The 22,656-nt window shown below is 53.0% G+C and overlaps 1 protein-coding gene across 3 annotated transcripts in view; it reads left to right on the top strand.

Moving 5' to 3' along the window:
- LOC128143892 (rho GTPase-activating protein 39-like) overlaps nucleotides 1-22,656 on the top strand; it is a 58,233-nt gene that overhangs the window by 18,785 nt on the left and 16,792 nt on the right. For all 3 annotated transcript variants that reach the window (XM_052791835.1, XM_052791825.1, XM_052791816.1), the window contains 2 exons: nucleotides 10,311-10,709; nucleotides 19,255-20,560. In XM_052791835.1, the coding sequence (XP_052647795.1) occupies nucleotides 10,311-10,709; nucleotides 19,255-20,560 (1,705 nt within the window). The remainder of the gene's footprint in view (nucleotides 1-10,310; nucleotides 10,710-19,254; nucleotides 20,561-22,656) is intronic.

The raw sequence follows: 22,656 nt of genomic DNA, 5'->3' as shown, positions 1-22,656 counted from the left end.
GGAGTCTCCTGTTCCTGGGCTGTTCTCCTTGGCATTGGCTGGCCAAGGCAGCAGCTGCAGAGTCCCTGGCTGCAAGGGCTTCATGGCAATACTGGGAGGAATCCCTGAAATTGGTAGCAGTGAAATAGGAGGCCATGAAGAGTAAATCTCAGTCCTGAAGCAGCTGGGCAGCAAGCTGGATAAATCAGGACCTTTGTCAGTAATTCCTAGAATGACAGAGAGGGCAGTGGATGCTGCTGTGTCCTTGAAATAGCGGGGATATTATCTGTGTGACATTACTTGCTTTGGCACAGGGAGAGGACTTGGCGTGTGCTGATTCTCCAGAGTTCTGGGCTTTTGCCCTTCAACCTTTTGGCAGGTGCATCTTCTCTGCCTCGTTCCTGCAGCCATATCAGCGTGACGCTCTTGGCCCCGGGAGCAGCCTTGTCAGCTTTGGGAAATGTCGCCCTGCTTAGGTCTGATTTATTTCTGTTCAGCAGCTGGCGAGAGTTGTGGGGGACTTAGGGGTCTGTGGAAACAGAAACAAGCCATGTCAAGCTTTCTGGTCACTGACCAGGGTTTCAGCAGAGGATAACCCTATGGTGTTGGGGCTCATCAGGAAGGCAGGAGACTCATGCACAGGTTCTGGTCTGTCCCTTTCTCTTGCTGTGTGTCCATCCCCTGATAAAAACAGGAACAACTCAGGCCTTATTTTAGCGTCACATTCATGCTGGGAGGCTCTTAGGTGCTTTGGGTCCCATCTTGAGCAGATCCTGTATGACTCCGTGCCAGCACATGCTCCTGGAGGTGGATAAAGCCCAGCTCTGCTCTGGCTGGAAGCATCTGTCTTAGCTTGGTGTGTCCCAAGAAGACATAAGGAGAAAGCAGATGTGTGAACTTGGGTACCTCACTGCAGAGATTTTCATGCCCGAAAGGATCTGGGTGGTGCAGCTGGTGATGGCCTCACATAAGTAGCAGCTGCCCCTTCGGTGGGGTCGTGTACAGGTAGGATGGCCACAATGATGCTCATCAAGCTGTGCTTACAGCATATGTGCCTGTACAGATCCTCCCTGAAACTGGGGGCATCACCTCTGGGGGCGATGGGAAGGTGTCAGGCTGCTGCCCTGGGACTGGTCTTGGGATGCCTTGGTGGGGCAGCACCAGGGGATGGAGGGATGGCAGGATATGTCCCAGCCGTGGTGGTCAATTGTTGGTGAACTCACAGGTTGTCCTGTAATTCCTTCACCTAAGCAGCTGTGAAGTATTTACTCTCTAGGACATTGCTAAAATTGAGGTTTTCCCATGTAAATCCTGTTTGTTGGAGACAAAGTCTGGTTACGAGTGTGTTGAGGTGCGATGCAATCACTGTCAGAGTGCGGTGCCGCTGTATCACTCTGAGTCTGACGGCATCAGACCTGACCATGTGTCCTGGGATTGATGCAGCCTGTGGCTGTGCAGGTGGGAGGACAGTACTGAGCTGCGCCAGGCCTCAGCTCCCCTCCAGAGTACCCTGTGCCCCCTGGGCAGGGACTGTCTGGCTGGCACTGAGCCTCCCCTGCAGCTGCACCGCCTCCCCTGCAGCTGCACCCCCTCCAGCAGCTGGGATTTGGATGGGGCTGTGGATCCATGCAGCATGTTTCGGAAGGCGAGAGAGGGGATGAAAACTGCCAGTACTTTTTTTTTTTTTTTCTTCTGAAACTTTCTCAAATGCTCAGCCCTTAAAAGGAAGAAGGACTCTGCTGAAGCCTTTGCTGAGCTTAGGAGGTGCCGCTGTGTCTGGGGCAAAGCAGAGCTTTCGGGAGGCTGTTTAAGGATTGGGGGTTTGGGCTGAGCTCTGACGTGCAAAAAAACTCCTACCATGGTGGCAGGAGGGATCCAGGGGATGCCATGGTGGCAGCTGGAGCACTGGATGGGTTGTCAAGGCAGATCCTGTAGCCCAAGGAAACTGGCTCAAGAGTAGTCTCTGTTGTGGCCTGGGGCTCAAGCTCTACAAGGGATTTTGTTCCCCAGTCATGTAAAACCCCTGGGTTGGCTGGGACAGATACGCAGGAGAGGCTGTCCAGCCACATCTGTGTCCTTGGCCAGCTTGGGGACCCTTACAAAGAGCAGAGGGAAGTGCCTGTAACTTTTTTGACGCTGAATGCTTTTTGACATCTGGCATCTTTCACCTTCTGCCCAGGCTGCAGTGGCCACAGCTGGTCTCTAACCATAATGCAGTCAGAGGTGTTCACCCTCACCGACAATGTGGGGACAGAGAGAAGCAAGAGGCCCTTGGCCTTCAAGGGAGCAGCAGGTCCTTTCCCCAGGCACAGTAGCCAGCTCTGCTCTGCACCTCCAACAGGAGCTGTGGCAAGACCCTGTGCTTACCCCAGCTGTGCAGGCACAGGCAGAGCTATGCCTGGTCTGCATTGTCAAGATTTTTTTTAATGGGAGTGGATTTCACTTCTGCCCTCAGGTGCAATTTCCTTAGTGTTGGTCTGTGCAATCCCCTGGTGACTGTGCCCACATCTCTGGTACCTGAACTCTTCCTGCTCTGTTAGTGCCCATCCAGCAGGTGCTTTACGCTCTGTCCCAAAGCCATGAAAACACAGATGTTTCCTGCCCCTTGCTCTTCCTTCTGTCACAGAACCCCTGTCCTGTGGAGGAGGGATGGAGGATGATGTGGGGGCAAGCAACACTTCCAAGTCCTTCTGTCTTCCCATCCCCATGGGGTGTGCTCTGTGTGACTCCAAGGCTTGCCTGGGAGTGATTACAGGGTCTGGATCAGTATGAGCCTGGTGCTGCCAGTGGGGCTGCGCAAATCGTCGTGGGCAGTGCTCAGCACAGAGTGAATGATGGAGAGCATGAAGGTTGGCGTGGTGGGAGTTTCTGTGGTACCCTCCCTTCTCCCTGCTGAGATACAGTGCTCTGAGATGCCTGTGCATCCATCCCACCCAAGGTTCAGGTGCTGGTGTCAGGCTGTAGGAGCTTATGCCTTTGGGGCTGTTCTGGCCTTCATTTTAAGTTGATTATCTTTGTAGTGCATGGCATAGCACTTGGCATGGTGTCTGTCCTCTCTTGGGGAGGATTCCCCTCTACCCTGCCAGGTCCTCTTGTGGAGACCCCAGGAAATCTTAGCTGTGTCCTGAAAGTCCTTTTTTCTTACTTTCACTGTGAGACAGGATCTTGGAGGAATCTGCTGTTAATTTTGGTGCTGCCCTGACCAGCTCCTATGGGATGAGCTGCCCCATTGCTGTCAGTCCTACTCTGGAGCCAGGGTGAATCGGGAGACTTGCAGCGGCAAGATGGGAGCCAGCAGTGCTGGCACAAGGGCTGAGGGAAAGTTTGGGAACAGCTCGGGAAGAAGCAAGAACCAGCAGAGTCTGAGCAACCAAAAGACCACCAAGTTTGTCATCTAACATCTCTATCTTTGAAAATACCAGTTAGCAGAAGGCTTGGGGCTTTGTTTGGTTGGCAGTTTTGGGGTTTTTTTGTTGGTTTGTGTTTTGTTTTTTTTTTTTTTAATGAAAAACACCAAAGCAATGAGATGCTTTGCGTGATAGGAGAGAGCCTGGAAAAGGTCTTACCTCTAACCCACCCAAGTCATGGTGCTGGGCTCTGTTCTCCTCTCTGTAGTGTGTTGCTGGGCTGGGCTCTGCTTTCAGAGGGCTGCCCCCGTTCTGCTCTTGCTGGAGCTGAGCATATGTGCTCAGGCTTTGAGCAATTGCAGCCATTTGTTCTATATTTTCACAGTCTGGTCTGTCTCCTGTGAAGCAGAGGTTGGTTTGTTTGCATAATGCTTATTTTCAGAAGCAGGAGAGTTTTAGGAACAGGCTGACATTGTATTTATTTTAGTTTCTCTGTAATTTTTGTTAGAAGGATGCATGTGTATTCAAAAGAAATTCAGATATATGTATAGGAGGGGAAGAGGGTTGTTTTGGTTACTTGCCCTGCCCCAAGATCTAAATTACAGCTTTTCTGTACTTGGCTGAGAGAAGGCAGTGAATAAAGCCTAAATTGACTGAGTCAGCTGATGGAGCATCTCTGCAAGGAGCTCGTGCTAGAGACCTTTTTGAAGGCCCTCTGCAGCACCAGGATATAGATGAGTTTTACAGCCTTGTCCTGGCTTTGATGTGCAAATCTGAGCAACTTGGAGCCATGTGGGTGTTGCACTTTATTGTTCAGCATTTGCACTGAGCAAAGTTGGTTTTTTGTTTTGTTTTGTTTTTTTTTAGGGGAGTCTGTCTGATAACCCATCCAGTGTGCTGGGGTGCTGTGCTGGCTTTGCCCATCATGCAGAAGGTGAAGGGGCAAGCATGATCCTCTTTAAAAAACAAACAAACAAACAAAAAAAGCTATGCTGATGTTGGGGTGCTTGAAGGAGGCTCTGAACTCCCTGTCTCTGCAGGACAGATCATTTCAGATGCCCATCCCTATCATCCCAGCTGCTTGCTGCAGCGAGGAGCCCTGGACCCCATCCATGCGTCCCCACCTCTAGCCGGTGTCACAGTGTGACTGGTCTCTGAGAGTTGTACTTCAATCTCTGTGTGTGTCTGATGGCCAAACTCTTCGTTCCTCATCCTCAAGGAGGACCACTTCATAGGCACTTAGTCTCAGCATTGATACATCCTTAGTTAGACAACGTCTGATGATGGGATCTGCCTGGTCCTGGGGCCCCATGACCTCCTGGGGCTTCACAGAGGCTTCAGCAGCCCTGGCTTGGAGCCATAGGCAAAGAACTGCAGCTCTTCGTGCAAGGACGCAGCAAGGTGGCTGCCCTGTGCACAGTGTGGTAGCAACACCTTGTTCCTGCAAGGTGTGGAGATGATGTAAAGGGAAGCATCAACACTCAAAGGTCATGTTGGCCTATAGCCCCTCTAGTTCTTCAGCCTCCTGCTGTCCAGGAGGGTCCCTTGCCCTCTGAGCATAGCCATCCTTCTGTGATACTAAATATGAGACAATACACAAGCTGAATTCAGACTCCTGTTTCCTGGAGGAAGAGCTTAATTTCCCAGTTGCTTTTCTTTGTGTTGGGGCCACCTTTGACCATGCTGCAGGCTCCCTTTGAGGGCATTAGGCTTCAAAAATCCCACTTAGTATGGAGTCATGTTTGATCAAGAAGGACTTGGTACTGCCCCAGCTCTCTGCAGAGCTCATCCCGAAGAAGGGAAGTGGGGGAAGGAGGTGGGATCTTGGCTTGGAGCACAGAAGTCCAAAAATTACAGAACATGCAAGTGAAATGGGGGATCAAGCCATAAGAGCTCTCTTTGCAGCCATGCAGAGGGGTTTGCTCACAGCCTGGTGTGAAGCTCCCTGAGGCAGGGGTTTCCTGTGGCTTTCCTTGGGGCTCCCTCGCCCTTTGCAGGTGAATGCTTCCTTGAGTTGGTGCTGAGCAGTGTGCACAGTTAATGAGTGGAGAGAAGGCTTCATGCGGAGGGCTGGGTGGTTGCATCGCGCTGGTCTCAAGCTGACAGCTCCAGCTGGGAAAACATCTCTCTACTATTCTTGTCTTTGGATGGCCTTGCAAAGAACTTGTGTCCTAGGCTTGGCTGCCCAGGCTGTGGTGTCACTTGGGTGATGGTGGTAAGAAAACCAGCTCTCCTGTGGAGTAGTGGCTGTTTGACTTCTTGGGGTTTCTCAGCTCTTCCTGCAAGTGACTTTTCTCCTGTATCTGGTCCCTTCCATTTCTAGTCCTTCTCCCTTCTATTTAGTTAAAACAATTTTATTCTTTCCTGGATCTCAGGCTAACATTTGTATTCTTTGTGAGAAGATGTAATGAGGTGATGCTAGCAGGAGGCTCTTTCGGGCCGAAGTACACTTTTTTAAAAAATTGTTGTTTTTGTTGTTAATTCCCAGGCTTTGCCAAGCAGGAGTGGCAGCCAGGAGGGACCCAAGCTGTTTTTGAAGGAGCAAAGTTTGCAAATGTCCATCACCTCTGTCCCAGAGGCTGGCAGAACAGGGCGCAGCAGCTTGGCCTCTTACCTGCTCTGTCTGTATAACACTTCATAGAAAACAAGCTGCTGGCCTGTAAGGGCTAAGCCTTCAGGTGGGAACAAACCTGTCTGCTTGTGTGACATGCAATTGTGCACAAAAAGCCCTATGCTTCCTCTTGGTTTTTGCATGCCTGGTGCACCGTCCCCCCACATGGCACCTCACAGCTTGGGGACCGAGTCCCCCCCCACCCCTCCATGGCCCTGCCACCCCTCCAAAATTCAGTGTGCCCGAGGCAAGTGCCTTTGCGGTCAGGTGGGGCTCAGGTCGCTCAGGGCAAGCGGCTGGAGCTGTGGCCTATTTATGAGCTATGAGGCGTGGAAAGTATTTGTGTATTTGCTCAGGACACAGAGGAAACTCCTGAAATCTCTCCAACAATATGGGAGGATGCACACTGGGAATGTGGGTTTGTTTTTGGAATCAGGTGGGGTTTTTGTTGAAATTCCTCCGTGTTGTGGGCTCTGGTGACTGGATTAGTCCCCCAGTCCTGCTGTGATGCTGGTGGGCTGCATGTCCCCACACTCGGGCTGCGGTGGGGGTTTGGTCTGGGTTTGCAAGCTGGGCCTGCAGGGAAGTTCTGCGCCTGGGGACATTGAGTCCCAAGAGATGAGACAGACTGAAACTACTGCAGTAATCCCGCTGGTGTGACCGTAACTGGGTGCCACCATGCTGGCGGGAGCGGGCATGTGCTCTGTAGCTGCTGCGTCACCCAGCACTTGGAGCTGAGAGGGTGGGGAAAAACATTATTCAAACCATTCCCAGAAAACTTCTTTAACCCTGTGAAGGGGGGTTGGAATTAATTTTTTTTGTGTCCAAGTTAAGGCCTTATCTCTCTGCAATCCTGGGTTTATCACATCTTTCCAGAGTTCCTGATGTTATGTTCGAGGCTTGTGTGGCAGCCCGGGGCTGGCCCTGCTCCAGGAATGTGCTCCTTGCCTTTCCTTTTCTTTCTTTACATATAAATGTGTTTGTACCAAACTCTTTGGTATTTCAATGTGTTCTGTGCAGATTTTTTTCCCTGGTTAAACTCCACCTCGGTCATCCTCAACCCCTCAATTTTCAGGGGAGCAAAGAGGTTACCAACCCAAGTCATCCACTTACATGTCTTTGCACGCAAAGATAAATGTCAGCTTGTTAAAACGGAAGACTATAGTTAGTAACACACGCTCGGTCATGGCCAAGTGCCGTGAGAAGAATTCGTTATTTTCAATAGCTTGCACTTAACAGAAAATAGCTGACCTCTCCTCTCTCCCGAGTAGCAACAGCCGTGGTGGAGCGATTGGTGTTTCAGAGCTTTGCTGATCCAGTTGCTGGCAAAACAGATCAAAACCAGTGTGCTCTTCAACATTGAAAAGGTTGATCACTCAACTGCATCTTGATCACTCAGCTGGGTCTTGCAGGGTTTTGGGTTTTTTTTCCTTGCCAAGCAAATACTCCATAACTACCTCCTGTCTCTCTCCCAAGCTTGTCTGTGTGTGCGTTTCTGTGTTGCTTTCGGAGGAGGGGGTCCTGCCGTGCCTGCTTTCATCTTCCAGCGCTTCCAATGCCTGCTTTCTTCCTCCCCTGCCCTTTCCCTCCCCAGGGCAGCGTGCCGTGCTCTCCACCTCTGGGTGAAGCCCCCCACCTTCCAGCACTGGCAGCAGCCTCTCCCCACCTGAAGCTGCCAGTGTGCCACCTCGCTCTAAGTCTCCTTTTCAGTTCCCTGTGCTCCTTTTCCTGTTGACTGCCTGTCCTTGTTGTGAAGAGTTATGGTGCTCTCAGAGGTCACTGCTCATGTTATGTCCCCTCTGAGCTGTCCCTCGGACCCTCTTTGCCAGTTCCTTGTCCTACCTGCACTACTTTGCTGCTGTCTCCATGGACATGCTCATCTCGTTCTTCTCCCAGCACTGCTGGGCTCTGCTGCTGCCCTTGTTTTCCCCTTTTTATGCCCTGTTTATGGATGACACCCCTTTGCAGTTAACAATGCCCTTGATGATGGCAGTGACTTGCTGACTTGTTCCTGTGCCTATGGTATGATGTTGCAACTGCATGGAAATAACTGGGCTGGCCCTGTGATTCCCACCCTGAGCCATGGCATGGGATGCTGGTATGGCTTGTGTTGCACCTTAAATAGTGGAACTGATGTAGTTTTGACCAAAAAATACCAAACAACAAACCAGATGTTTTCTGGACACAGGGTTTTCCAAGTGGGATCCCCTCACAGGTGCATTCTTGGCAGTGCCCTGTCCTGCTCTGGCAATGGTGGGAGCTCAGCAGGAATTGATGCTGTGGGGAAAGGCGGTGTGCTCGGCTCCCAGCTGCTTGTTGGACCAGTGCGAATGGTTGTGGGTGGTGATAGCCTGGTCTGGGTGAGCTGATCTGGCTGAAAACAGACCTATGCCACAAAAAAGGTGTCTTTCACCCAGATCAGCTTCTCCAAACAGCATGTCTGTGGTAGCCTGAATGTTGGCCTTCCATGAAGCTGCATGGAGGTCAGCATTGCATGGTAGGTGTTGTGGTGGGGAGAATTGCACCTTTTCAGAGGCAGGTTGGGTTTATTTTGGGTTGAAATTACATTGTACCTATCAATTTTGTATTCTCAAAGACTTGAGGAACAGCCTGCTTTTTAGGGGTGCATGCCAGATTGCTCATTATTGAATACACCCGCGGTTTTCCTAGCAGGGAGGTGTGATGTGCAATTAAACGCCCTCCCAGACTTGCCCAGTGGGAGGGGACACACTGACCTTCCCCAGAAAGCTGGGGCAGAGCTTAGGGCTGTGCTGTCCTGCCAGCAAACACCTTCTCTCCTACGACTGTGCCAGCAGGGCTGAGCACCAGGAGCCTGGGCTGCCATTTCAGACACTGCAGGGCTGCCACTGTCAACCCAGACACCTCTGAGAAACCGCAGGCCAGCAGTGGAGGGTGTGCAAGAGGGATGCAATGGGATCTCTTCTCCTGATGCTCCTCTGGGAATGACTCCTGTTGCCATGCCCTCGGGGGAGCAGCCAGAGGCTGTGCTAGCGCGAGCCCCCAAGGCACCGGGCAGGAGCGGGTTTCAAGGGTGGCCCTGGACCCATCCTCTTCATATGGCTTTTATTAATAACAAAAATAAGTTGGGTTAAATAGGGCATCCTTCCTGCAGCCTCAACTGACACAGGGTGGAGGAGGAGGGTGGAGGGCCAGGACTCGGGGAGGCGGGGGGGGGGTGCAAGGAGGAGCTGGGGGGCATGTGTAGGTTTTCTCTCTGTTTTCAGCTGCACACTCAAGTGTGCTGCCAGGGGTGGGATCGCTTTAGTGGCAGCATCTCTCCTGTGTGGGAGGAGACCTTGCTGGTGTTTGCACCCCCTTGTTCTGTTTACCTGGGCTAGCCAAAATGGTTTTGGCTACAGCATTGTGGAGGTGTTGGCTTTGCTGAGCTCCTCTGTTCTCACCCAGGCCAGCTTTTTGGGGTAGGTGGGTCAGTGTTAAAGGCTGACGTGCCATGTGTGAGGACTGCGCAGCCCAATACCTCTGTTACCACAAAAACATCACACTGATCTGCCTGAAAACCAACCGTACACCACTGCCCATGTTGCTGTCTCTCTGGGCCAATGTGGGTGCTGGCAAGGGACCCTGGGGCTGGAGGGGCTACTCTGGGTGTCAGGGGGGTTACGGATCAGCAGCAGGCCGTGCCTGTCCTTTGAGTCACCTTACGCCCAAAGGGCCACCAAGGGTTTTGTCCCATCAGCCGAGGGAAGAGGGGAAGAGCTTGCAATGGAGATGGTCTCATCCACCAGTTGCTCCCCACATTTATCTTTTGGGCAAGCAAGTGTGGGCTTCAAGCAGGGACTGGGTGGCCCAGAGGTCCCCTCCAGCCCCACAGCATGTGAGCCCTGCAGGCAGGCACTCGCATGGGCAGGCTGCCCACGTTGTCAGGAGCCAGGGGTTTCGTCTCCCAAGGTGGCATTAACAACAGGGTGCAGCTCCCAAAAGGAGCAGATCCTCCCCGCTCTCGAGAGCAAGTTCCCCTGCACATCTCGCCAGGTGCTGGCCCTCCCCAGCCCTTGATGTGAGTTATCAGAGCATCAGCAGACAATGCTCGCCTGCCCCATACCATTTGTCCCGGGCTGGTGAGTGGCATGAGCTGACGTTGAGGCTGGGCTTAGGGGATGACCTCCCCTTCCCTGTGCCAGGGAGCTGCTGATTTGGCTCAGCCCTGTCTCAGTCTCAAACCCTTCCCCTCATCTTCCCCTGAGCTTGTTAGACTGCTGAATGGCCTCAGGCAATGCTTTGATCTGCAGCAGGGCTGCCTGGCCCAGAGGCAGCAGTTCTGTAGGACTCTCAGACAACCCATTTGCCTCAAGCCTTTGGCCCAGACTAATGCGGTTCTCATGTCCCTGCAGCTCAGACTGGGTGGAGATCATCGAGCCCCGCTCCCAGGAGCGGATGTACGTCAACCTGACCACCGGCGAGTGTGGCTGGGAGCCCCCTCCCAACCTGAAGGTGCGCCAGTCAGACCAGAAGCAGTGGTGGGAGCTCTTCGACCAGAACAACAACCGCTTCTACTACTACAATGCTATCACGCAGCAGACGGTGTGGCACCGGCCCCAGGGCTGTGACATCGTGCCCTTGGCGCAGCTCCAGGCCATGAAGCGCAGCTCCCAGCCTGACTGCCAGGGCCAGCAGCACCGGGGCAGCATTGGCAGTGACAGCAGAAGCACCCCCATCCAAATGGCCCTCCTGCAGGAGATGGAGAAGTGCAAGGAGGACTGCGCTGTGGAGAAGAGGAAAGACCCTGGCAGGTGGGGAGAGCTCTAGCCTTCTCTGTTTATATCTAATGGCTGGCTTCAGTTGCCAGGCAGGCACTGGCTGCCTGGAAAATGGGCTGGGAAGCTGTGCTGCCCCAAGAGAGTGCAGCGCTGGGGCAAAGTGCTGCCAGGCCAGCGATCACCGCCACATACCCTCCTTTTCCCAGGGTACAGCTGTCCGCTTTCACCATTGCGCTACTGCTTGAACGTCCCTGGTTTGGGCCAGGCCTCGTTTGTGTAAGGCACTGTAAAAACACACATCAAAAGATAATCATCGCTCTAGAGCCCTTTGTGCTAAATAGGAGGAGAGGGGATGGGCAGGAGTGTCACACAGTGACGAGAGCTCTGTCAGACGCTCATGGCGGGGTTTGCTGGGATGGCTGAGCTGCTGTGCAAGGGGTTGGGCTACTGCAGAGTGCAGGTGAGCCTGGCTGCTCTGGCTGATTCCCTCCTCACTCGCTCGGTTGCTTGCATGTGCTCGCAGCTTTGGCCAGGGTGGGAGGTGGAGCTGCAGGGACAGAGCTCCTGGGCACAGTTATTTGCTCACATCAAGGCCGAAATGAAAGAACGATAATGGGATGCTATTTTGTTTGGCTAAGAGATTTTCTTACACTCAAACCAGTCTGACAACAATCGGTTTGGGGTTTTTTTTAGTTGAAACTTTGCCAACTTCAGCTGCACAAAAGCATCCCCTCCCCAGTCTCTGTGGGGACGGCCCCTCCGCCTGGGGCACTGGCTGGGGCTGCCCTGCCTCCCTCCTGCCCTGCCTGGGCATCATCCTGCCCTGGAGAATGTGGTACCAACAGCTGGGGAGGCCGTGCAGTGAGTGGAGTTGAGTCACACTGGGAAGTGACTCACCCAAAGGCTAGAGCAGAGCTTGTGTGAGCCTGGCACTCCTGCCATCCATGCCAGTGTTCCTTGTCCCCACTTCTAGGCAATGCAGCGAGCCAGGCTTCTCTAACAGCTTGGTTTTTGGATTGAGGTTGCCTCTCTGTGTGCCTGGTGCTGGCAGGGAAAGAAGAAAAAAGCCAGGATGATAAAAACCATGTAGGATGGTGATTTTGGAAAATATATGCTCTAGAGCTCCTTAAACTGAGGTTTATGCCTTGTCTGCTGCCCCCTGCGAGATGCTCTGGTATTCACTTCTGATCTGCATGACTGGGAGACACTGGTGATGCACATAAAGTGCACCAGAAAGAGCCCAGAGCTTTGCTGGTGCCTGCAATGCTTCCACTGCCTCCTGCCCCATGAGCACCCCCTCTGAGCTTCAAACCCATCCGGAGGATGATCCCTGCCCTGCCGGGAGAAACCTGAACAGTGAGAAATACCTTAAGCTGAACCCCAGTAGCTCCCACTTCCCTCTGGTTCTGCCCTGGTGACCACAGGTGAGCCACAGGCACATGGGATTTGCCATGAGCTGAGCAGCTTCCCCTCCTTATCCCTCTGCAGCCCGGCACTCTGGGGCAGCTGGGACGGGTACTGACAAACTACGTATTCCCAGAAGAGCAAGTGCAAGAGCCTTGCACAGGATATAAAATAGTCTGAGCTCCACGGGGTCCAAAATATTTCTGTCTCAGGCTCTTGGGAGGGGAATGTGGCCTCCTCTGCCTCAGTCCGGGGAACGGCTGTGCCTTGAAGGATAAGCGATGCCAGCTCTGACCCATTCCTCAGCTCTCCGGCCCTCTCGGCAGGGAGGACTCCATGCAGGCCCCCTTGTATAGGAGGAAGGGGAGCAATGCAATGTGGGCAGGGGTTTGCTTCACCTTTCCTTGCCAGCCAGGCTGGTGCCAGGCAGCATCTCAGGCATCACTGCCAGTTCTCCTGCAAGGAAGGAAAATGGGAAGAGGTCCTTCCTCGCTCCATCCCAAGCCCAGGTTTTTGTAGCAACCTTGGGGCACTTTGAGCCTGCAAAAAAACTCCATTGAAGGGCAAGTGCTAGAAAACATGTGAGTGGCAGCTTGCTTGGGAGCTAACAGGCTGCTTGGACGTGTGGCTCTTCCAGAGCCTCACACCAGTAAGCTGACAGTATTGGCCTGTGGAAGCTGCTTTCTTGGAAGCAGGAGACTGAGTACTGTTTCCCTGCACATCCGTTGCATGTTGTCACTGCTGTTTGTGAGGGGGGGTTGCATGTCTGGTTATGGCATGGAGAACAATTTCCCTACCCAAGTCTGACACCCGAGGAGAGATTTCTTGCCTTTTGCTAGCTCATAAAATGGTAAGCAAAGAGCTGAGCCCAAAGCAAGTGTTCCCAGGTGGTATCTAATGCCCTTGCTGGGATGTCTGGTCTAGTAACAGCAAAAGCAAACCAAGGTTGTCAGCTCTGTAGTCTGTGTTGTTCTCCAAAGACAAACATAAGTGTGTCCTCTCCCTTCCCTCGGCAGGGATACAGCTGTATAAACAGAGGGTGAATACACCAAGTGCTGCTGGTAGCATTTGACATCTTCATAGGTACCTGCGTCCAAGACGGTTTCGCTTTTGTCTCTAACGGCAGCACAAAAGATTTGGTTTTCTTCCCTTCCTGTTTGTCATCCCATGATAGATGGAGAGGCCAGAAGAGACCAGCGTGGTCCCCAACAGGGGCCTCCTGCAAGCACATGCCACAGAGCTGGGGGAAGGGATTTTGTCCTTTTTTCAGTAATACTTTGTGGTTAAGGGTTTGGTTTTTTTTTTCTTTTAGCAGACTGGTTTTTCCCACCCTTCCTCTCTCGTGCCTTCTATCAGCGCTGCTAAATCTGCTGTGCCAGCTGCCGTGTCTCGGAGCTGCCAAACCCTCTGTGTGCTGCTCTTGACAGCCTCAGGTGGAGCAGAGATGCTCCTTGGACAGGCGAGGGCTGCACCACCACCACTACTTGTTGCCTGTTCCCTCTGTCTACACGCTGATCCCATCCTCTCACTTGCTGCCCCACTGCTTGCTGCTGCTCTTCCAGCTCTCTAAAACACATCAGCTCAGAGCAGCCTTCTCTAGACACTGGCCCTTGGCTTCCCTGGGCAGCATGGGAAGGTTGACCCTCCTGGGGAAATGGTAGCTGCTTGCTGAGGGGAGACACTGCTGCAATCACCGGAGCCTCCTGGGGAAGCTTTTCTGCCTGTGCATGTGCTCTTGCTCCTGTGTCGGTTTTCAGCTGCACTTCCCAGGGCTGCCCAGCCCAGTGCCAGCTCTGATCCTCCCTTGCCGGAGCAAGGACAGTGGGCAGCACTTGCCTTGCAGCTCCAGATGCCTCCTGAGCACTTGGGATCCTAGTAGGAAGGAAGATGGACTCTCTCCAGGGGAGATGGGGGCCAAATGATCCTTTCAGACACTGGAAAGCTCTGCAAAGGATGGACTTGTTCCCTTGGGGACCGTGAGACCAGTCTGGGACTGAAAGCAGCCTGTAGCATTTTGGAAGTCAGTGTCTTGTGAGCTGCTGCAGCCGCACTGGGGTTTGCTGGAGCTCCTTAGGCCTTATAGGTGAGAAAGGGCTGGTCATGGTGGTGGGCCAATACCTAGAGAGGACAGTCTTGCTGCGAGCGGAGCCTGTGTGCTGGTCTGCAGTATTTGGGCACACCATCAGTCAGGGCCGTGAGTGGGCTCTGCTGTCCCCAACCCTGCTCTCCGTGCAGGCCAGCCCTTTTCCTCCTCTTCTCATGGTTCTCCCAGGGTCAGGGACTTGTTTTGGAGTGGGGTTTCCAAGGTTCCCCTTGTGATAACAATGGATCTCAAAGTCCTCCAGGTAGAAATCCGCCATCCCTAGGAACATCCTGTCCCCCAGAACAGGAGAGGCGTGGGCCCCTTCTGCGTGGGCAGCAGGTTGTGCTGCCTGTCCCCTCCTTGCCTACCTTCCCCATGGCTCAGCATCCTGGGCTGGGAGGGAGAAGGGGCTTGGTCTTTCCATTCCAGGAAGGTGTGCTGGAAGGGGAGTTAGAAGGGATGTGTGATGTGAAGCCCAGATGCAGCCCCAAGAGGTCATTCATAGCTGTTGAAATGGTCCTTTCAAAAAAGCCTTTTCTTTTCTGCAGTGGTGCCTCTTTCCTCTGATCTCCAGCGGCCAGGGAGGCTGGAGACTGCACAGTGTCCAAGATAAGACTGACAGGCGAAGTGGGATATGGCACATGTTTAGAGATTTCACTTCTCCATCGTGTTCCCTTACAAACTTCCTGGTCAGGGGGAGTGTGGTGGCTGTGGTCAGGCTGGAGCTTGGCTCCCTCTACCCTCAGTGCCACTGGAGTGGCACAGCTCCCGTGTCTCCTCCAGCCCTGTAAGACCTCCCTGGATATCCTGGTGGAGTCGTGCAAGGACACTATTGTGGCATGAGGAACATGCCTGAGTCCCACACCAGCCCTGAATGCAAAGCTCCTGGGTGCACTACCCTCTCCTTGAAGTAGGAGTGCCCATGGGCACACAGTGGGCACTGGGGCAACCCAGGGAGATACCAATACCCAGCGGGTACCGAGGAACCCCTGGCAAGTGCTTGGGTACCTGGACCAGTCCTTGCATCCTGAATCACAGCCAGGGAGGAGCACTGGTATGGTGGCCTTGCTCATCTCCTGCCTCTGACTGCACCTTTGCAGCCCACAAAGGCTGCTCGGCTGCCCTGCGTGGCTATTGTGCAGAAGGTCCCAGTGCCATCATCCCCCGAGAGCTGCCTGAGCACCGCTGGGCTCTGCTGGCTCTGGGGTTCACAGCAGCTGGTCTGAAATGGTCCAGGGTGGGCTGCGTCCCAATGTGAGCTTTGCCCCTAAGCCTGAAGGAGGGAATGCGAGTCTGCGGAGACAGTGGAGCCCGTTTCTGTGGCCGTATTGCCCGTCAGGGTGCAGACCGTAAGCGCCGAAAACCTGCTTCGGGGAGACTTGCTGCTCGCGGCAGGACCCCTTGCCTTGCCGTGGCCATCTGTCTAACCCGTGCTGCTGTCCTGCCGCCTGGTCTCGGGGCATTCGTGGAGCAGGCACAGGGAGAGACCCGTGCCGGTGCGGAGCTCCTGCCACTCCCTGCCATGTCCCACCCAAGCCGGTGCCAAGGCTCCACCCCATTCTCATGTCCCGGGCAGGGCCAAGGCGTGGGATGCCTTCCTCCTGCCCCGGTGAAGTGACTCGGGGCAGCGAGGAGCTGTCGCGCTTCGGGGCGCCCGTTGCCCTCCAGCTGGCACCAGGTCACAGGTAGGCAGCCTGTCATCTGGGGGAGGCCGTGAGCACAGCACCCACTTTTCTTTTCTGGATCAAATCCCTCTTTGCTCACTTGAGGGCCAAAATCTGGGCTTTGCTCTTTTCCACAGATGTAGGGGGGGCCCTAAAATCATAATGTCACGCTGGGGCAGGAGCCCATCTCCGGAGGCTGGGCTGGTGGTGCTGCTCTGATGCCCGGCCCCGCACCCGAGCAGGCACAGATCGGGACGTGCCCGGTGCTGCCACGTGGGCGCGAATTGGGACAGGCACTGATACGACTGATCAGTCAGGAGGTGGTGCTACTGCCTGCTGTACAGGCAGGGAGAGGCTCCTCACTGCGTCCCAGAGCTGAGCGAGGAGGAGGCAGAGCTTTGAACTGAGTTCCTGCCGCTCCGGATCAGCAGGGGTTTGGTGAGTGCCGGAGCAGCAGGCACTGGTTGCCTACCAATGCTGGACTGTACCAGCGCAAGCTGAGCCTGTGCAAGGGGACGAGTCAGGTCATGCCATGCCTGACAGAGGTGGGTCAGCCAAGACTTTGCTGAGCAGGGGGTTCAGGTATGCGCAGAGCTGACTGGAGGTGCAACGTTGTAGGTTAAGGAGAGGAATAACCTCAGGAGGTGGCTCATGGGATGGGGGGTCCAGCGCCTTCCTGCAGAGCACAGGGTTATTTTCTAGCCCTGCTACAGCTGGGGGTCTCTGAAGGCAGGGGGACACACCTGCAGCTCGGGGGCTGCAGGTCTGCAGCACTTCTCCCCTGGGACCCAACAGCTGGACAGTGGTGGTCCAGATGAGATGCTGCTCAGCCCATAATGTTGAGTTAAAATCACTCCCATGTGATCGCTCCTGGCCTGCCCGCTGAGTCAGGAACCCGTGAGTGGTTCTGTCCTGCTTGTCCTTGATGCAGCTCTTTGCCAGTCTCATTTCCCTGCCACAAAATGAGCTGCTGGTACAGCCAAGTGGAGGGGTAGGTGGAGGGATGTCAGAAATGCTCATTTAAAAGCCTATCAAATGTTACTGCTCTGGTTCTTCCTGCTAGTCCAGGAGCTCTTTGAGGAACAACTGGGTCTTCAGCAGCACCTTTACTTGGGGTTGGGGCTTGGCCGCGTGCAGGAGGGATGCACCGGTGCAAGGAGCAGTCCCTGCAGCCCCCGGGGAGGGATGCCTGGTGGGTTGCAGGGCTGCGTGTCCTCGTGAATGCCACCACCCCTGTCCTGCCATTACCGCTGGCTGTTCCCTGCCCCTGTCCTTGCTTGGCACCACTGATGGTCACCCCACTGCTCCAGGCATCACGTCTCTGGGAAGAAGCACATAGAGGACAAGCCACTGATGGCAAAACAGGAGTGGGAGAGCGAGGGCTGTGCTTGATGGCAGCTTGGGCAGGTGGAGGGAGGCCAATCCCAAATCCCTTGGTGTTTCCCAAGCAGCCGCTCTTGGGACAGGGCTTGGGTCAGTCCTGGGCTGCGATGCTGTAAGCAGGAGGCAGTGGCTGGGGGACAGGCCTTCCTCACAGCGGTGATGGCATCTCTATCTTGAAGTAGTGTCAAGAGCTCCCTTAAAACCCTTCATGCCTTAGTGGGAGATGCTGGGGGAGGTCCCTAGAACAAGGGGGACCCCGGGGTGGGACAGCATCTGGGTAGTTGCATGAGGCAGAGTCACATGTCTTTTGTGGGGAAGGAGCCAGGCCCTGCAAAGGCAGTGGTGCAGTACGGTGTGGCCAGAGGGTGGCGGGGACCTTTGGACTCTGGCTGGGAGCCAGCCGCTGTGCCTGCGGCGGGGCAGCACTGGCCTCACCCGCTCCTTTTCCGACACCACTGTGCCGAGGTGGGATTCACAGCAACGCAGTGCCATCAGAGAGCATGTTTTGCCAAAAATGTGGTAAGCAGCGGATGGGGAAGGGGCATGCCACCCCCTTAGGAGTAACTGGGAGCAGATGTGGGATATTGGGTGTGGGACAGAGGATGTGGGGCAGCTCACTGGGGGGGAGCAGGTGAAATAGGGCACCCACAGTGATGTGGGGCTGCTGCTGTGGGGCAGACATGTCCCAGTGGGGTGGGATGTGGGGAGAGCAGGGTGTGTGCAGTTGCAGCCTGCTGGTGGGAGAGCCATGGGGGGGAGGGCAGGCCCAGGGAACCTGTGCTGAAGGAGGGGCCTGCGGCCCGGCAGAGTGCAAGAGGGTTAGGATGACTGGGTATCTTGGGGCTTGGTGGGGAAGGCACTAGCAGGGGGTAGCATCACCCAGAGGCAGCTCTGGGCATGTGGTGGAGGTAGGTCTATCTGCCAGCGCAGGGGCCATATGGGACAGGTCAGCAGCACGGGATGGGGAACAAGTGTTAAGGTTGAACTAGAGCAAAGCGGCCATGAAGGTGTTAAAGGAACATCTTCTGTTGCAGATGGGGCACATGCAGTGTGCCCTTAGGTCTTACCCAGTGACGGCTGGTAGCAGATGCATGGAGGGAGGGCACAAAATGGGGCCAGGTTCAAAGGGATCTTCCTTGGCGACAGTGGTGCCTTTGAAGACCTGGAAGCTCAGGCTGGTTTAATAGCCTTTCTGTTCCCTTTTCCTCAGGGCTCACAAATAAGGACTGGCTATATTTGCAGCCTGACAGCAGGTTGTTACTACACTGCAGAATGTGCCTTTGGGACTGGGATATTGCAGTGGGCACAGTGGGTTGTGGTGGATCCCGAGTACCACCATGGGTCAGAGGATATTCCCAGCAGAGAAGGATTTCGCAGCCATGAGAGCTGAGCAGGGCCAGTAGGTTTGGCCAAGGTAACCAGATGTGAGGGCATCTGGACCGGACTGGGAGGATGCTCTACACAGAGGCTTGGTGGGTTGTGTGGGAGCATAACACACATCCTGTGAGCTGAGGACATCTGCCCAGGTACACCTCCCATAGACCTCATAGGTTCTTCTGCAAAATAAAAGTGCATTTGGAAACTTAGATCAAAAAAATAACGTGGTCTGGAAGGACTGTCATCATAGTTTGACAATCCGAAGGCAGACACTTGGGATTATTTTCCAGCTCTCTGAGTGGTCCGGAATAGTTTATTGGTCTTCAGCTGGTCGTTCTGGGTGCTGTGCTAGCTAATGCAGCTTGGGAAGCGTAGGTTGTTTCCTATTTCAGTGCTGCTGATACCAGCCAGGTTATACTATGATGAACTTGTTTCATCTTGTTGTTCTGCTGTTCATGACTCAGAAATTTATCATGTGTGTAACAACAATGTGTTTCTGTTTTGGGAAGGGAGATCTCCAGGAAAAAACAATGAAGAGCTGATCTAACTGGTTGGGGAATTCCAGGCACTTTGAAACTAACAATCTGGTATTTGGGTAGAAGTAGAGGATACTTCAGTTAATATAATTCTTAAATAATTCCCTGTATTTGTATCTTTCTTCCTTTAGGGAGACTCCTACCCACTGGCAGCCTCTGCCAGGCACGAAAGCAGCCATGTTGGTCAAAGTGAACAGTTTGAGGCAGATACAGAGCTCTTCAAACAGTTTGCTTCAGCTGCAGAGTGCTCCAGAGGCCAACAGCCAAAAATCCCTTCCAAAACCAGCCATATATGCTCAGCCTCAATCCACGACCCAGAGCCCTGGAGCCACAAAGCAAATGCCTACAGGAGAAACAAAGCAGTCTATGCAGATCAAAAAGATGGAGAATGGTGGGTTTTGCCTAGTGCTGATGAATGGTCCAATTTCTCAAACACCTCCAAGGAGCCAGACAGGAACACCCCAGCCTGCATCCCCCAAGTATGCCTCCCCTGCACCTATATATGATGAGCCATCTTTAGAGTCTCCAATTTATGATGAGCCACCAGTAGATATGGACACTGAAAGCATCAGTATGAGTGGGATGTCTCCACCAAGGTCACCAAGCAATAGCTTAAAAAAGCAGCTGCAACCAACCAAATTATTACAGCATCCAGGTATGCAACAGCAGCAAGCTGCAAAGAAGCATGCAGGAAATCCCTCTTCCACTGAATACAGCCCAGCTGGCAGAGAATATATAAAACACATGGTCAATGTTGACCAGTCTTCCAAACTCTCGCACCTTTCTGCTGCAACAGCTAATGCCTCTAAACTGCCTGGTCAGCTTACTTCAAAGGACAGCTTCAAGCAGTCTTGGAGGATCTTGGAAGCCAACGTCCTGAAGAACATGGAAGCCCACCACAGTCGGCAGAACAGCCTGCAAACTCAAGAGTACCCAACCAGTATAAGCCATCAGGATTCTGGTTATTCGACTGGCCCTTCTCCAAGCTTGAGAAAAAGGAAAGGAAGGAGGCAAGGGACAGGTCAAGGAAGACCTGGCTCTGTGGGCAGCAGCAGTGAACTCACAGCTTTGAATGATAAGCTGATTGCCGAGATGCGTGCTGTGGTGGGCAGGTCAGCAGCTTGCAGGGGAAGCAAAGCCAGCCTGGATGCTGAAAGTCTGGAGAGTGGCATCCCAGCAGAGAGCAGCAAAGTCAGATTTCAGTCTGACCACTTGAAAAAATGCATCAGCCGGAGCTCAAGGGATGATGTCTCGGCTAGTAATAGGTCTCTGTATAGACAGGGCCTGGAGAGCAGGGGCAGCTTTCCCAACAATGTGGCTGTTCCACAGGACGCAGTGAGGCAGAAGAGGACTTTTGAGAAAATAGATTCTTTAGAAAAGAACGTGACCAGCCAGACAAGTTCAGCTTCATCAGATGCTACACGCCACTCCTCCCAGGTACCTCCCCATCTACACTGGGTTAAATTGTATGCCTTTGCTGGACTGTTGTGGTGCAGAGCCGAGTACCTTGTCTGCTCCCGGGTGGGTTTAGTGGATGTGCTGCAGGTGGAACATGTCTGTGCCTGCAGAATAGCAAACAGGTCATAAAGCTTCACAGTTTTGCAGGTGGAGACTGCATTTCAGGCCTGTGGCGTGAGAGGTGGGGGAATTGTGGAGGGGCTCGTGTCCAGCAAGCCCTCAGTGCTGCAGGTAGCTCTGCTGTGTTACTTGGGTAAATCTGCTGCCTGATCGTTTTACTGGCGCTCATGTCTTCTTTGGTAGCCCTTGCCCTCACATGTCCTTTCTGCACTGGCATGGCCAGAGTTGGTGGGGTACAGGACGCAGGCACCAGGATTTGCATGGCTGCATGGCCACATGGCAATGTTTTCTCTTTTTTTGTCTCTCTTCTTTTTCTAATAGTTCCTCATATTCTGTTCTCCCTTCCGATCGTTCCTGAGCATTGAATGGAAATATTCAGAAAACCGGTGATGGTGCCTCTAGCATCTTCGTGTTGGAAACAGCTGTTTTAAAGCGCATTAGTGTGCGTGCACAAGTGGAGTAGTTTTTCTCTATAACACAGCTCTTCTGCAGAATTTAGTTTGCCATCTTTTCTCGTATTTGGATTTGAAGGAACCTCCTGCTTTCATGGTTTTAGTTCAGATTTAGGTTCTACATAGGTAATTTTATACCCTGTGAAGGTTTTGTCCTTTTTCTCTTTGATCACTCTTCCAATTATTTCACTCCTGCTGAACAGCCTGAGTCTCTGCATCTCTTCTGTGAGGCACAGCTGATAACAATCCTCCAGTGTGAAAAGTGACTATTTATTTTAACCCTTTGTTCTGTCTTTTCTCCTGTTGGCTAGTCCATGACCTTTCATGAAGAAACTCAGCAAAGCTCCTTGACCATTTCAGATTGCTCCAGTAGACCTGTGAGGTGTAACTTTTCTCTAAAAGCCAGGCTGACACCTTCTGCTGTGTCAGATTTATGTGTGTGTGTTCTCCTATTTATTGTAATTTCTGATCGATATTGCCTTGCATTAACCTGAAACCCTTTTTAAAACTGATGTCGTGTTCCTGCGTTTTCCATTTTTCAAGCACAGGGCCAGCTTGAGGTTACACAACTATGTTACAGTTAATAGTTCAGCAATTTCATTTCACAGCCTCTTTAAACTTGCTGGAAGACTACTATCCAGTCTTCAGGATGTGTTAAACCTCATTGCATTGATAGGGAGAGCTGAGACTTGATGTCTTGATTATGCACAAGCGATGGTGGGTTGGGGATAGGCTGTGAATGGCCTTGAAAATGAAGAAAAATAATTCATGTGTGGTAGGATGGAGAAGGAGAATATAGTGGAAGATGTAAGAAGATGAATGTTGTGGTAAAGGCAATGAGTCAATGAATAAATACTCTATTTACAGAAATACTCTGAGATGTAAGAGTCCAAGTAAGGAGGGGAGGAGGTTGCAGAGAATACAGCAGCAAAATTGCTGCCTTGCCTGAAAGTGGCAGTGTGTGGCTTGAGCCACCAGCAATGTCCTGTGCTGGGCCTGCATGATGGAGAGGAGAATCGGGAGACGACGAAATTCATTATCTGAGGAGGGTGGGCAGAAGTTCTAGGACAGGCTGAGCAGAGGTGGATGTGTACTGTCAGCACAAAGATAATAGCTGGGTAGTTGTATGAGTGAGATTTGAGAGAGAAGCTCTAGAGAGAGAAGAGGAGAGAACCAAGAGCCTGTTGAACCTCTAGAGAGTATGAGGAGGTGGATCCTCAGAAGTAACATGCTGAAGGAGCAATTAGGGTGATAGGAGGAAAACCAACTCCAGGCATGGAAGGTGGTTGAAGGAGACTGAGGATGGAGATGGCAGAAAAGAACTGCAGGCAGGGATTTTTAGGCAGTGTGTTGAGTGAATTCAGAGAGTGTGAGGAGGTACAGGGGTAACTCAAGGGATAAAAAAACAAAACGAAGTAGAAAAGCAGGAGAAATGATTGTGCCCCAGGCTGGCAGTAAAAGGCAGTGTGATGTGTGCTAATCCTGTCATCCACATGTAGGTAC

This window comes from Harpia harpyja, chromosome 1 (assembly GCF_026419915.1).
Source record: "Harpia harpyja isolate bHarHar1 chromosome 1, bHarHar1 primary haplotype, whole genome shotgun sequence".
Lineage (NCBI taxonomy): Eukaryota > Metazoa > Chordata > Aves > Accipitriformes > Accipitridae > Harpia > Harpia harpyja.
The sequence above is the reverse complement of the archived record's forward strand: the minus strand, read 5'-3'. Positions and strand labels throughout refer to the sequence as shown.